The sequence below is a fragment of the Lissotriton vulgaris genome, chromosome 2_1 (genome assembly GCF_964263255.1).
Source record: "Lissotriton vulgaris chromosome 2_1, aLisVul1.2, whole genome shotgun sequence".
Lineage (NCBI taxonomy): Eukaryota > Metazoa > Chordata > Amphibia > Caudata > Salamandridae > Lissotriton > Lissotriton vulgaris.
Window position 1 is genome coordinate 2,103,019,737 of NC_141687.1, and position 16,100 is coordinate 2,103,035,836.

The window sequence follows — 16,100 nt, forward strand, 5'->3', positions numbered from 1 at the left end:
AACCTGCGTTGATCCGGGTGGACTAAATGGCGTATTATTTGAATATATTTATCGGCTAAGATCTACCCCAGGATTTTGCAGTCGGCGGACAAAAGCGTGATGGGACGATATGACGCCATGAGGTGTGGGTCCCGATGCGGTTTCAGAAAAGTCACAATTACAGATTCCCGTAGGGATTGGGGTAACACCCCTTGCTCAAGGGCCGTCGCAAACATTTGAGTTAACTGCGGGACTAAGAGAGGAGAGAATGCCGTGTAGTACTCCAGCGGGAGTCCGTCAAGGCCTGGGGCCTTGTTACGGGACAGGGCGCGTATCGTCTGGGTGACATCCGCAGGCATTATCTTGGAGTCCAACGCAAGTTTGTCAGCATCTGTGATCGTGGGCAACGGTAGCGGATCAAGGAAATGATCCACTGATGAATGTGAGTGCGGAATCGGGGTGCCATATAACGCCACATAATAGTGTTGGAACGCTAAGAGGATCTCGCTCAGGGAGCGCACTAGGGTGCCACCAGGATTGATGATGTTGGTAATTGGCTTGGTATCGGTGTCTTGCCGCGCTAACCAGGCAAGCATCGCGCCTGTTTTATCTCTATCTTTATGCACCCGGGAGGAATAAACCCTGAAATTATATTTCCGAAGGTCGGCGCAAGCCGCCTGGTAGGCCGTTTTTGCCTCGGCCGTGAGCGCAGCATGTTCCTCGGAAAGGTCGTCCCGCTTAGTGACTGTGGCAAGGTGCTGTTCCGCCTTTATAAGTGCCTGCTCTAATGTGCGTCGAACCCCGGTGATTTGTTTGATACATTCTCCGCGTGCCACCACCTTGAATGCATCCCACTCCACCAATACCGATGAAGCCGTGCCTGCATTGAGTGTGAAGAAGTCCTGTATACTCTTTGTGTGCTCATGTTTAAAGACCTGGTCAGTCAGACACTCCCGGGGCAGGCGCCAGGTGGGGACGGGTGGGTGCGGGGTGCGCCAGTTGAGTCGCAGGATATGGGCATCATGGTCCGAGATGATCCTGCCCATATAGTCCGTGGAGACAATCTTAGGAAGAATCGGCACGGAGCAAAGGAACCTGTCCAGGCGCACCCGAAATTATGGGGGACGGTCGTGGGCGCCGTGATGACGTCGGAGTACTTTTTTTTTTTTTTTTTTTTTTTTTTTGGTGTAAGACATGTATTTTGCAATAAAGAGACAGAAGATTTACACTGCGTCACGCCAACAACCCGGAGGCAGGCCGCTATCAGGTATACAATGCACAAGGTTCAGTAAAACAGTTCGGGGGCCTTGATCCGGCCGGGTCTAGTACTCCCAGAGAGATATATAATACAGTAATAACTTGGATGTGAGCAGTGCAACTTCAGCGCGTAAATGGTCTTACTTTTCTCTCAGTGTCGTAGACACGCAGATGGATCAGAAAGCAACTAGGCCGCCTCGGAACGAGCAGCGGTCAACAACCTGCTGCAGCGGCGTGTTGAAAGGATACGTCTAACAGCACTGTTTTCTCCCAACGTATCCCGCCAACAAACAGAAAACGAAAACAGCAAGCTTCGGTGCAAGTACATAGAAACAGCTACACGACATATCATCCATCCATTGGGCTGCGCGGACCTGCGCTGGATCGTCATGAGCAAAGGACGAGCCATGGTGAGGGTGGGGGTGTGGCGACTTCCACACTTTTCACGTGTAGGCGAAGGGGGGGTGGGGGGGGGGGGGAGGGGTGGGTCGAGGGGGGAGGGGGGGGAGGATGTTGAGTGGGGCCATCCACCGAGGTTTGAGGTCGCAGGAGGGTCAGCGGGGACAGGGCCAGCGGCATACACAGGATCAGTGGGGCCGCAGGCTCGGAACGTGTGACAGGGCAGGGCAGGTCCACACTAGCGCAGGTACACTGAGCAGCAAGCACTCAACCACGTAATGAACACAGTCAGCCCATATCATCCGAAACACCTGTATCAGGTGACCCCCCCGAGGTGTCCGAGCCCGCACGTTCTCTAGCCCACTGTATGAATGGGTCCCAGATATCAGTAGGTCTAGAAGCGGTGGGCATGGTCTCCCAGTAGTGCGTCAGTTGTGCATGGCCATATGTTACATCCCTAATCCACCCCGTGAATGAGGGGAGAGCCCTTCTGCCCCAATGCAGTGCGACCTGTCTTTTGGCATAGAGAAGGAGTAGTGCATGTAGTTTCCTGTCGCAGGGTTCAGTATCCTTAACATAGCCTAGCAATCCCAGGAGTGGTGTCGGTGTATCATTTCTATGTGTGATTTGATTAATGGCTGTAAAGACCTCCGACCAGTATGCATCCAGCTTGGGGCAGCTCCATGCTACGTGGATAAAGGACGCATCTTCCCCTCCACATTTCCAGCAGGAGGCATCCGCGCGGATGCCCATGCGGTGTAACAGTGTCGGCGTACGATAATATCGGTGCAGGAATTTGAAGTGGATGAGCCGCAGCCGATAGTTTGGAGACAGTGCCGTGAGTTGCTTACAGCAGTACTCCCATGTGTCATCTGTTAACGGGTCTACCAGGTCCGCAGCCCAAGCCTGTTTGGCCGTGGCCACTGTTAGCGGGGCCTGCTCCTGCATGCAGTTATACAGTCTCGATACCAGCTTTTTGGGGGAAGGCTGTGAAAGCAAATTTTGGAGGGCGTCCAGGGTGCATGGCTCCTCCGGGAATTGGGGTCCTATCTTTTTGCAGGATTCCCGAAGGGAATGGTACAACAACGCGTCCGCGAAAGAGTCAGGTTGGACATCCTCGCTCGCGCCCATCTCGACAAAGGTACCGTCAGGATATATATCAGCAAAGGTGTGTAGTCTTTTCCCTCGGATCACGAGGACGTCCCCCCTGGCGGTCAAACAAGGCAGCATCGGGTTTCCCCGTAGGGGGATGGCCGGTGCATAAAGCAAGGAGAGTCCCGCTCTTTTCTGAAGTTCGCGCCAGGCCCAGCGAATCATCTCCACGGTATCCACCTCCCGCGACGGGCATGAAACCCTCCCGTATAGTGCCACACGCAGCGGCAATGGGGCGACCACGGCCAGTTCCACCGCCACATGCGGTTGATAGGGAGTAGGGAAGGCCCAGAAATGTAGAAATTGCGCTTGTGCCCAGAGGGAGTAAAGCTTCAAATCAGGAGCCCCAAGGCCCCCTTGCCGGAGCGGTAGTGTGAGCAGGTCCCAGGAAACTCTCGCCTGCCCACCAGCCCACACCAATTTCAGCAACAGCGAGCGAACACGAGCGTGAAAGTGTGCTGTCATTGGCAGCGGCACGTTCACAAACAAATACAAGAATTTGGGGAGAACCACCATTTTCGCTAAGGCTATCCTTGCAACCAGGGATAGAGGTAGTTTGTTCCAAACCTCGATCTTCCCTTCCAGCCAGTCCACCGACCTCCCGAAGTTGAGTGACCACAGCTCTTGCACATCCCGGCTGACCCAGACTCCCAAATATTTGACAGCGTCCGTCTCCCACCTCAAAGGGTAGTCCGGAGCCGGGCGACCGGTCTCTTCCGTCAAGGGGAAGGTAACAGACTTAGACCAGTTGATGGACACTCCCGCCAGGCCTTCAAACCTCACGAATTCTCGGAGTAGCGGATTCATGTTGTCTTTGGGATTGATGATGTATAAGGTGACATCATCCGCGTATAACGAGATTAGTAAGCTCCGAGAGCTGAATCCGATGCCCCTTGCAGTGTGGTGCTGCCTTATCCGAGCCGCAAGCGGCTCCATTGCAATGGCAAAAAGGAGAGGGGACAGAGGACACCCTTGTCTGGTCCCCCTGGAGATACTGAAGGGCTTGGATACGAGTCCATTCACACTCACCCTAGCTCTAGGTTCCGTGTACAGTAGTTTGATCAAGGTCATGAAGTTTTGACTGAAGCCCATCCGTTCCAAAACCTTAAACAGATAAGGCCACTCTAAGGAGTCAAAGGCTTTGGTGGCGTCCAGGAACACCGCCGCCTGTACAGATGGGTGCAAGTAGTGGAGGACAGAGAAAATGGTTCTGAGGTTATGTGATGTTGCGCGGCCAGGGATAAACCCTGACTGGTCAGGGAGTGCAATCATAGGTAACATTGGCTGTAATCTATCTGCAATTACCTTTGCGTAAATTTTAGCATCCACGTTTATCAGAGAAAGGGGCCTATAGGAATCCAGGCGCAGCTCATCCTTATAAGGTTTTAGGAGTGTGATTATTAAGGCCTCCCGCATGGAGTCTGGTAGGGAATTCAATTCAAGGGCCTCGACAAACACAGAGTGTAGTTTCGGCGCCAGTTCATCAACATAAGTTTTATAGAAGGATGTTGTCAGGCCATCAGGGCCAGGGGCTTTGTTGGCCGGCATGCTTTTAATCACCTGAGCGATATCTTGGACAGTTACAGTAAGGTCCATGTATTGTCTGTGGTTGTTGTTAAACCATACGAGGGCAATGGAGTCAAGAAAGTCTTGCAAGGAGGTCGGTGTCGTGGGCTGCTTGGAGGTGTAGAGGGATGCATAGAAATCCGCGAAGGCGCCTAACACTGCCTCCTGACCTACTGCTAGGTTCCCGGCCCTGTCATATATGGTGTGGATGTAGTTGGACTGTGTGCGAGGAGCTATCAACCTAGCAAGGGTCCTGCTCGGCCTGTCTCCCTCCCCATACCTGCGTGCCTCTGCCTGTTTCCCCAGGAATCGCACTTCCCGCTCCGCTTCCTCATTAAAGGCTAGCAGCTTGGTTTTCAGAGTCCCAGCAATCTCTAACGACGGGTCAGCGCTAAAAGCAGTATCTAGTTCTCTCAGTTCTCCCTCCAGTTTAGCTAACGTGTCTCTGATGGCGCGTAGGACTCCCGCCTTCCGTGCTATGCACTGGCCTCTGATCACAGCCTTAAAGGCGTCCCATTCGATGGCCTCAGATGAGACTGACCCAGCATTTTCGGCAAAATATTTAATGATGTCTTCTCTAATCTCCTCTACAAATACTGGGTCCGTGAGCGCGTGTGGTGGAAGGCGCCATGTGAACGCCCTGTGAACAGTGTCTGGGGGGCGCAACTCCAACATGCATGGGGCGTGATCCGACAGTGATCTAGCTAGGATATCAACATTCGACACCCACGTTGCAACCTCAGGAGACACCAGCCAGAAGTCTAATCTGGACCAAGCAGCTTTGTGGCAAGTATAGCAGGTCCCCACTTTGACATCCGGATGTCTAGCTCTCCACACATCAGAAAGCATACCCTCACTCATTACATCCAAGACTGCTTGACGTGCTCTAGCATGCGGTGGTCTGCTCACACCCCTTCGATCCATGTCATCATTTAGTACAATATTGAAATCACCTCCCAACACGACCGACTGGCAGTCTAGCAACGCAATTTCCGCCCAAACACCCCTGAAGAAGTCTGGATCGTCCACATTTGGACCATAGACGGCAGCTAGCACAATAGGCCGCCCCTGCAAGGAACCATGTAGTAAAACATATCTCCCCTCCACATCTTGCACGTGAGAGTGTTCCCGCCAATCCAGCCCTCTGCGTATGAGTATAGCTACACCTCTCGCATAGTTGGAATAAATGGCAGAGTATACATGTGCCCATCGGGAATTCTTCAATCTGGGTGAAGGGGTCGTGTTAAGATGAGTTTCTTGCAAGAAGCAAATGTCTACATTATGCCTGGACAGTATACCATGCATCAAGCGGGCTTTCTTGTAATCTCCAAGGCCTCTAATGTTCCAAGTCCAAAGCTTAATCCCCCCCATCGAGTAGGTGTTGTAGAGTCAGATCCATCCCCAATTGTCCCCATCCCCCCAAGCAATAAGGTCGCCTATACATCATGACTATCAACACAATGCGCAAACAGGTAGTCCGTTGTAGCAGTACATTGCACCAGATTAGAACTAGAACTTGCAACTTCATAAACACCCCCACCACCCTCCACCCTCAGCAACCCCCCAATCAGGTCGTGACATATCCCAAAAGCAGGCACGCAAGGCGTGCAAAAACCCCAACATCAGTAACACTGGGAAGCACCCCATGAGGCGTGGTGCGCCCAGCGTACACCCCCATATGGACGGGGTGGCTACATACAAATGTTAAATCTCCTGGGCCCTAACGGTGCCCCCATCCCAGGGTCCACGAAACCCGTATTTAACCATAGTCACAAAGAGAGCATGGAGTCAGTAGCTTCAGCCTGGCGCCTGAGGGCTCATCAGCGACTTACCCCCCACTTACTCAGTTCAGATGCAACAGCCGTGTGCCCAAGGAGAACTCAGACGTCCATTCGAGACTCGAAGGGGGCGAAGGTGCAGTTGCACAGATTCACAGCAGTAGCCCCTTCAGTCATTGTCACTAAGGTGTTCCGAAGCATCCTCCAGTCGTGGCGATTTTCTTCTGGCCCCAGCACAGATATGTTTAGCGAACTTGAGCGCAGATTTAGCGTCAGTGAAGAAGTGCGAAGTGTTGTCATGCTGTACCTTCAATTTCGCCGGGTATAGTAGAGAGTATGGCACACCAGCCTGCAGCAGCACTTTCTTTGCCGGCAGAAATTCTTTACGGGCTGCTTGCACTAGGGGGGTGAAGTCCGGGTAGAAGGAGATGTTATTCCCTTGATGCGTGATCTTACCCTTCTCTCTCGCCAATCGCAGGATGAGGTCCCTATCCTGGTAATTGAGCAATTTAGCTAGGATGGGGCGAGGTGTGGCACACGGCGGAGGTTTTTTCCCAAGTGATCTGTGCGCTCTTTCGACTGTGAAGACTGGGGACAGATTCGGGTCGAATAGTTCATGTAGGAGGTCTGACACAAACGTCTCCATCTTGCCAATGTTTGTTGTCTCCGGAATACCCGTAATGCGGATATTGGACCTCCTGGAACGTGCTTCCAAATCGTCTGACTTGGCGCGTAGGTTATCTATTTCCCGCTCCAGGGATGTGATATGTTGCTTGGCCTGTTGCTGGAATTCGCAGCATTCAGTCTGTCTATTTTCTAGGCAGTCCAGTCTGGTTTCGTGGGCGTCCACTTTAGTTTTCACAGATTCTAGCTGCGAGGCCATGGTATCAAGTTTAGCGTCAATACTCTTTAAGCTGGACCTCACCTCCATAATAAGAGCCCCAAAGTCTATGTCCGGTGGTGTTCCATGCGACGACGATTCGCCGCCCTCCATCTCTGTCGCTTGGTTTTTCGCGGGCCTCTTGTTATCAAAGCTGATTTTGGGCTGCCTGGCCTCGTTTTTCCCCATCCCTGAAGTCTGGAGGTTTCCGCTAGCGTCGCGAAGGAGCAGCGCCTCTTTGCGTCTCTCTCAGCAGTTTTTTCGTGCAATGGCCCGTGTGGTGTCAAGGTGCGCCGGACTTATCCGAGGGATATCGATGCACCGGCCAAGTATTGAGCACAAATGGCGAAGCTGCCCAGTGTTACTGTTAAGCTGCCGCGCGCAAAATCGGGGCAGCACCAAGTCTCAAAATGGCGGGCGCCGGAATCCCAGCAGCGAGACCGCGTGTCGGCCAATAAGTCTGTAGCATCGGAGGTTTAATTGAAACCCCGGGGATCCGGTCAGCAAGGTGCATAAATGTTCAAGTGGCGCTCCGTTTTCCACAACGGGCGGCAGCCGATATGTCTCGGTGTAATGGCGCGGCGGGTGGATTTCCGATCGGTCCCCGCCTCGCCACAGTCCCGCTTTGCACCGTTCCCAACCCGCATGGTATTTTTACAATTGTAGACACCACCTCCCAGCCGAGCCCCGGGGCCTCCTACAGCTCACCACTGCTCCGGGTGTATGTCCGAGCTCTGTGCGGCGCCCCGGCTGGAGTCTCAGCTAGAGAAGGAGCGTTGGTCTTCTTCCGCAATGCACAGGACCACAGCAGCCAGATCTCTACACAGGCGCAACCGGGACTCACCGGTATCCTATACGGCAGCAGCCCCTCTGCAGGCGATGTCCCACGTTGCAGTACGTCGGGTCCCCAGAGGCCTCCGAAGTCGCGGTTCGCGGTGCTCCGCAATGCCCAGAGACCGGCACTTCCGGCGAGGAGCAGAGCGGGCGCGCAGGTCGGCAAACGTCTGGACTGCCGCCGCTCCTCAGGATCGTTGGCTATGCGCCCCAAACTGAAGCCGAAGGAGCACCTGGGTGGTTGACGTCGACCCCGGGGATATCTAGGGTCCGCAGGCACCAGGAGTAGGATAAACACAGGATTAATCAACGTAGCCGGCGGAGCTCACTCAGAGAGCGGCCATCTCGCTGCTCGGCTAGCCACGCCCCCGACGTCGGAGTACTTAAGACGCCGCCTCCGCGAGCTGACGTCAGTTCTTCTTTTTTCCACGCCAGCAGCGCAGATCCAGATAAAGTGGTACCCATTGTCAATTTTTGACTAACTTTTTCGATCCTTTTTGATAATTTTTCAGAGTCTTTCGACTCCGAACGGTGCCGGTATGGATGCCTGGATTTAAACCCTGTGAGGACTGCGACCGACTGATGTCGGTTACCGACCCTCACCGCCGGTGCCTTCACTGTCTCGGCTTCGACCACGACTACAAGGCCTGCCCCGACTGCCGAGCCCTGACGTAGAAAGCTAGTGGGGAGCGGTCCCGCAGGTGGCTCGAGGTCCGACAGTGGGCCCGCGCCACGAGAGGTCCGGACAGAGGTCGAGGGACCGGTCGCGGGGTCGGAGCCATCATAGCTCCGGGAGTCACCATCGGTCTTCGGGCTGAAAGTCGTCAGGTAAGCACAAGAAGTCGAAGAGACGTCATCGCTCTTCCGACTCCCCCCGACGCCCGCGCGACGCGGCCGGGGGTTCGGGTGACAACGCCCACGCGGCTCCGTCGGATATAGAAATGATTAGCAAATTAAGTCATGTGAATTCCAGGTAGCACATAATCCTGTGCTAATGGGCTGAAGCTGACAACAGCACATCTGTGTTACATGTCCTCTGTAAGCCACCTGACAGGTTGTTTTTAAAAGCTTGTTTTATTAACAACTACACACCCACCAATACCACCACCATCAATACCTCCACCATTACCACCACCACCACCGCCAATACCACCATCAATACCACCATCAATACCACCATCAATACCACCGCCAATACAACCACTAATACCACCAACACCACCACCAATACCACCCCCAACATTACCACCACCACAAATACCACTACCACCAATATCAATACCACCAACCCCACCAATGCCACCACTACCAATACCTTTACCACTACCAGCACCAACACTAACACAATACCACCAGGATCAACACCACCACCAATACCATCCCCAATACCACGAGGACCACCACCACCAATACCACCATTAATACCACCACCAATATCATCACCACACCGGCAGTCAGGGACACTGACGAGAGAAATCCGAGACCAGCATTTGCGGTACATTCGACCGCTTTCCTGATTTAGCCTGAAGCCGCAATAGAGACGAGGTCCGATCCCCGCCAAACCCAAATTCCCCACGTGAGGCAACGCTATGCTCGCGCCATGCGCGCATGAACTATGCCCACCCCTTTTCCCTCGTCCTGAAGAAGACCCGCTATGTAAGGGACAGTAGCCCTACCATCCCAGGGTCGAAACGTAGACCAAACCCCACCGCCGCCTGATATAAGTGTGATTAATAACACTGTGTATGACCGGATGGCATTGTACAAATGAGAAACTAGATGTATTCATGTATGGCTCCCCTGTGAAGCCACTGTTTATTGTTTTACATAAGAAATGTACGATTGACCGGTCACATCCCTAAACTGCACTTATCCCAATCACCACACACCCTTCCCCCTCCCTCCTATATGGGCACTGAATACTATGATTCATGTACAGTATTTCAAAATGAACATATGCACTGATGTGCTTTCGAACACGATGCGAATTAACAACATTGTGTTCTCAAAACGTACTACATAGAGTGTTCTTAATGAAAATTGTTTAATTCAATCCTCTGTTCTGGGACCCCCCTTTCTATAACACGTTATTACCCAGGTCCCAGTGACTCTTTGGGTTGACCCTTTTTTTTAACATCTTACCTACAGAGCAGTTTTAAATTTAGTGAAAAAACATCTATTAGAAAATCTTCAGAATGTGATGAGAATGGTAGCTAATTAGAAATAGATATTAAGGGCCCCATTACGATGGTGGGCAGACCGTTACCGAAAACGGGACCGAGTGCCAGAAGTGCTGCCGTCCCGCGTGGGCAATCAGGATGCGACTGCCATACTGGCAGTCGCATCCCGCTTCTTTTGCATTGCGGCGGGCGAGCACATGCCGCAATGTAAGAGTGTCATGTTGATTTGCACAATGTGACAGGCACCGAGCAGTGCCAGCCACCTTGTGCATGTCAATGTAGGGGGGTACCCCCCAAGTGCACCCCAAAACTCCACCAACACCACAGGGGCCCGCAACTGGCCCCCAGGGTGTTGGCGGGCGGTGCCTGCTAGGCACCACACCATATTATGGGCCAGGACTGCACGGCAGGCAATCGTAACTATTGCCTGCCTGCGGTAAAGCGGCGGACGGTCTTTCGGTCCGCCGCTATAACCCCCGCCATTGTAATATGGCAGTCAGTAATTGAAGGACGGACGGGGAAAGATGTCGGGCGGACATCATAATGGCTCCCTAAATGTGAAACACGTTTGCTGTATTTTAGGAACATGGCTGCCCAGACAAGTGATATACTGAGACCCCTTTGTTCATGATACTTGAAAAGTGTGAATACACACGTTTTTGTCCTCTTCCAGCGCATGCAATATTATTTTAGATAAGAAAGGAAAGTAAACTAGCAACTCTCATGACAGTGTTTTACCATAAACATGCTACATCATGGTGAATAAAGTTAATTGAAGAAATACTACTTGACAATATTGTACACAAAAAAGTACTCACTCTAAAGAGGATCTCTTCATTCCACTTCGGATTCAAAGTCTATCAAATAAAAAAAAACTGTAAGACTTCAATAAGCTAGCTGAATTATGAATACACAATATTAAAATATAAAACTCAGTGTGTTTATATAGAAAACATACAGAAAACCTCACCGCCATCACTTTTACCGATCTCCAATACGAATGTCCTATTTGTTCACTTTGTCTCATTAGCTAGCATTATTGATCTATCCTGAAAGAACACTTACCTTGGTTGGATTAAATTTTAGGGCAGCAACTGAAATTTGTTGTTCATGAGATGTTAGAGAAATTTTATAAAGCACAATACCATCCATTGGATCTCTTGGAGCTGTAACCTAGTCAGAAGCACAATCAGAAGATTGACACATCAAAGAAAATGTTGGTTAAATAACAAAGTTTTCAGGTATTTCCTGTATCCAAAATGAGAAAAAATGGTTCGAGGATTAAAAGGTAAAGAGTTCCAGCAGCGGTGACCAATGCGGTCAGCTTAGTTTAGAATAAATGGAAGGTGCCGGATTAAAGTAAGCGCTCTGATATCCTTCGGGATCAAGTTTGCGCTATATAAAACTTTACAAATAAATACAAATAAAAGTAGGCGATACCTAAGATAGAAATCGTTGCAATAATCAAGTCCATATGTTATGTGGTTTTATATAGCGCAAAGCTATCCCGGAACTCTATGCGTTTAGCCACAGGCAACCAATGTAGTCGATGGATAGCACTGGAAGTATGGCATGTCCTGGGCAGACCCAGTGGGGTTCTAGCCGCAGGGTTCCGGACCCTTTGCAGTCTTGTAATTTCTGTCTTGTTGGCTCCCAAATAGAGCGAATTGGCATAATCCAATCTAGACAGATTGGAAGCCTGGGCAATCACCTGCATCATAGACGGGTCGAAAAACCCTAGCACCAGTTTGAGCCCCCGTATAATGCCAAAGCATGCTCCTTCTACTTTCTTTGTTTGTGTCTGAAAGCTAAGGGCGGAATCTACCCACACACCCAGATTTTTTACCACCTGTTTGGGGACGGGTGCACAGCCCAGCTTGGCAGGCCACCAACGCTCACTCCACAGCTCGGTGTCTCTCCCGACCAGCAGTACCTTTAACTTGTTGGCATTGAGCTGGAGACAGTTGGCAGTCATCCACTCAGGGATGATCTCCAGATCCCTCTGAAACTTGCATGCGTCCTTCCCAGCATCATCCAAACAGTGCCATATGGGTGGCATGGCAGCAATTCTCAGAGAAATATGGGACAATAAGCCACATTTGTCTGTGACAGAAACAAAATGCGAGTCCATTTGACGAATTACAGCTAACATTTAAACATAATGCTGAGGTTTAGGACATTGGACAATATCAGGGTACATTAGGAAGGCAGAGATTGAAATTTGAACCGTTAACTAAAAACTGTTTTGCCTGCTAAGATTTAAGCAAACACAATGAGAAGATGGATTGAACGCTCAAACTTTTCAGACACTAACCCCCTGTCACAGATCTGTTTGTTTTTAGCTCACTTCGCCACTCCAGTTCAGACCCAGCCATATGCAAATCAGTATTGACCCTTTTCTTCTTGGGAACAGTCCAGCCCTGATTTTTTCTTTTAAATCTGTTTTTATTATTTTTCAAAGAGTTTACATGTGCATGAAAGACAATATCCATCATATCATTACAGTCACATTTAGAATCTTCTAACAGTATCGCTCTGACCTCACGCATGAGTTTAGAATGCCCACCATATATCCTGGTGACAGTATAAACACAATTTCATATTTAACCTCAGCAGATGGGTCGTCTCAGCGAAGATATAGTCTGCTATGCATTCTTAATGCGATTCTGGTGGCACCATGTACAAAGAAAGGGTTACAGGTCATACATCTCATGTGAGGGCACAGATGTTATAGAGAAAACAAACAGTAACTCAAAAACCAACTAAACTATAGCAGCTGATTCCGACTTCTTATTGTACGCTCTTCACTTAGTCCCCTCTACCTCCCCGCCCCTTTTCTACTGTCCCCCGTCCCCTCCCGTCCCTTGCGTCCCATCCCACAGCTCTCTACAGAACTGCAACGCCACCATCCGCACACAGTTGCGTCCTTCCCAATTGATGGTCGGTGTAAATGTGCCTGCGTGGTGGGGTGAGGGTGCACTTGACATGTCGCCCATCTCAGAGTGTGGTAGTGTCCCACTTGTCGTCCGGCCGCTGCTGTAGGCTGTCCCCCTCCATGTGCATGAGAACTTGGAGCAGACCCTCCCATTGCAGTGCTATAGGTGTCTCACGCAGACCTAGCGTTTCCCCCTGTATGATGGCAATTCCCTCGGCTTTGGCCCACGCTAGGAGTGAATACCTCCATGCCCTGATGTGTGGTGGGGATTGCACCTTCCATCTCTTCGTTAAGAGTTGTTTGGCAACTATCAGCCCAAGGTCAATGAAGCAAGAAGTGACTTTTGTGGTCAGGATCCAACGAAATTAGTAAGTGGGCCATTTAAAGGATATGTTGCGGCCCGGGCACGCGCGCAGCGCCTCACCGATAGCCCGCCAATAGGTATGTAGTGTGTGGCAGCCCCATAGTATGTGCACTACTCCAGCCTCCACCTCCGCACAGCGAGGACAGGCCGCGTCCAATCGGTGAAATTACCCATTGATCTTTTCGGGTGTGAGGTATGCCCTGTGAACTATGAATAATTAAATTTGACGGAAACGCATGTTTCTGGGAATGCGTTTGGGGATCTTTAATATCCTGTCCCACTCCCTGTCCTCCAGCTACCGGCCTAAGTCCTCCTCCAACCTACCTTGGTGGGAATCTAATTTTATCGCTGCATGCGTGCGTAGGGATGACGCAAACCATCGGATCAGGTGTCGGCTGCGTCCCATGATGTGAAGGTACTGTATGGTGAGATGCCGACTCGGCTCTTCGTTCATGTCCCCCCAGCTAGAAGCTAGTGTAGTGATCAAGGAACGGTGCCTTAAAAATTGTCCCGGCGGGAGCCCTAGTTCTTCAGTTAGGGAAAAAACGTGCCATCCCAATACAATTCTCCCAGGGTCTGTATGTCAGCTTCATGCCACTTCATGAGCTCCAGAGTTGTGAGCACCCCAGGCCAGCTGGGGGAGCCCACTAGTCGTATGGCAGGTGCGTAGGAAACTAGTCCTTTGGTGATGTATAGGCAGCGGCGGAAGGGAGCCGGTTTTGGCATTTTAGCGACCGGGTGAAAAAGCCTAGTGATGCAGTCCAAAGAAAGGGGGGTGATGTGTCATCCCTACCTCTGTCCACGAGCCAACAGGCAATCCACTGCAGTTGTGCTGCCAAATAGTAGTGTTTGAGGCAGGGTGCAGCTAAGCCACCCTGGCCCATGGTCAAGTATAACTTTGCCAGCGCTATCCTATGACGCGCATTACCCCAGAGGAAGTCTCTAAGGAATGTAGCAAGTTTGTTAAGAAGGCCGCCGGGACATACAGTGGTAGGTTAGCAAAGTAATTCAGGAGACGCAGAAGAATCACTATCTTAGATATCGCCACTCTGCCTGTGACTTAGTGGGATCGTCTTCCAGAAATTAATTTGTGACTTAATGGTTGTCACGGCACGGCCCAGATTGCCATCGAAGAGGTCAGCCGGTTGGCGCTATATCTGGATTCCAAGACAGCGAAAAATATCACCCTTCCACTGCACCCGTGTAGTGGCCAGTAGATAGCCTGGGTCTTGGGTGTCCCCCCCCCCCCCAAACGCATAAAGACAGGATTTATTGGCGTTCACCCGAAGTCCAGAGAGGACAGCGAAATCACGCAAGACGTGCTCTAGGTGAGCTGGAATAGCTCCTACATGTGCGTTGCATCCCCTAGGGGTATTCCATCTCCCAGCGTTGCTCGCAGAGCCGCCCCCAGAGGCTCAATTGCCAACGCCAATAGGAGGGGCGACAGCAGGCATCCCTTCCTGGTTCCCCTGCGTATCGGGATGGCGTCGGAGATGTATGGCCCTAGCCGCACCCGAACTGTGGGGTTTTTGTATAGCAGGACCACCATTTGTAGAAATTCCCAACCCATAACGCAACAGCACCGCCACAAGATAGTTCCACTCTAAGCAGTTGAAAGCTTTCTCGATGTCTAACACCAAGCACCCCGATCTAGGCCACTCCCTCCCACTGTCTGCCAGCACCCGGAAGAACCTCCGCAAGTTCAATGACGTACTGCGTTTGGGTACAAATTCATTTTAGTCGGTATGGATCAATTCGGGGACCACCGGCGCCAGGCGTTCCGCCAGCAACTTAGCAAATATTTTGTCATCTGTATTCAGGAGTGCCAAAACTGGGGTGGCATGGTGAGCAAAAGAATGATGGTTTTAACCCAGATCTCTTGACTGGGTGGGGGGGGAATGTTTTGATTTGTTCTGCAATCCGTCCATCTATTGTGTGTCTTTTGCTTTCTCGCCGTAAGGGCGCCGGGTATGCCCAGATGTGGGTCACGGGCTCACAGTGCCACTGGAATCAAGCTATCCTGGCTGAAGAGGGGTGAACCCCGAAACCGGTCCTAGGATGCTTGGTTCCGGAACAGGGAGGACCTGGCTTGGCAGTTCGGGCTGGACTGTTCCCATGAGGCACAGGGTCAAGACTGATTTGCATATGGCCAGGTCTAAACTGGGTTGGCATGGTGAGCAAAGGAATGATGGATTTAACCCAGATCTCTTGACTGGGGGTGAATGTTTTGATTTGTTCTGCATTCCGTCCACCAATTGTGCGCCTTTTGCACCCTCCTACATAGCCACAGGAGGAAAGACCAAGCCAGTGTCAGGAAAGATGTCTAACCCACTGCCAACCGCCAGATCCTCATACCAGGTGTCCTCAGTATCATCCAATGAATGACGATATTCATCAGGGTCGCCATACTCCTCCCATTCTTCCCCTATACGAAACCTATACGAAACCTGTTGAAGACCATAGGCTCCAACCTGGAAGGTAAGGCGCCAGAACTGGCATTGTTCAATGCCAGTCCTACTCTGTGTCGTAGTGGTGGTGCTGCTCTAGGTCCAGCACGGGATCCATATGGCCAACTGCCGCAGAGAGCATACAAGCTGGTGAGACTCTAATAGGGGCCCCTTCCGTACCCAAGGGGCCCAAAGGCGCTTCAGAGCGATCGGGTTGGCAAAATATGAGGTGTATGGCCTTATAAAACTTCGGTAGTTGGGGGCGGGGGGCACTCGGGGAAAAATAGGGGAAGCGTAGAGTCAACCCTGGTTGGGCCACCGCAGAAGCA

General features: G+C 51.3%; 1 protein-coding gene across 2 annotated transcripts in view; it reads right to left on the reverse strand.

Annotated features, from left to right (window-relative positions):
• The window catches only part of NEDD4 (NEDD4 E3 ubiquitin protein ligase), a 1,992,497-nt gene that overhangs the window by 1,755,469 nt on the left and 220,928 nt on the right, over window positions 1-16,100 (reverse strand). For both annotated transcript variants that reach the window (XM_086958341.1, XM_086958342.1), the window contains exon 4: window positions 10,844-10,882. In XM_086958341.1, the coding sequence (XP_086814467.1) occupies window positions 10,844-10,882 (39 nt within the window). The remainder of the gene's footprint in view (window positions 1-10,843; window positions 10,883-16,100) is intronic.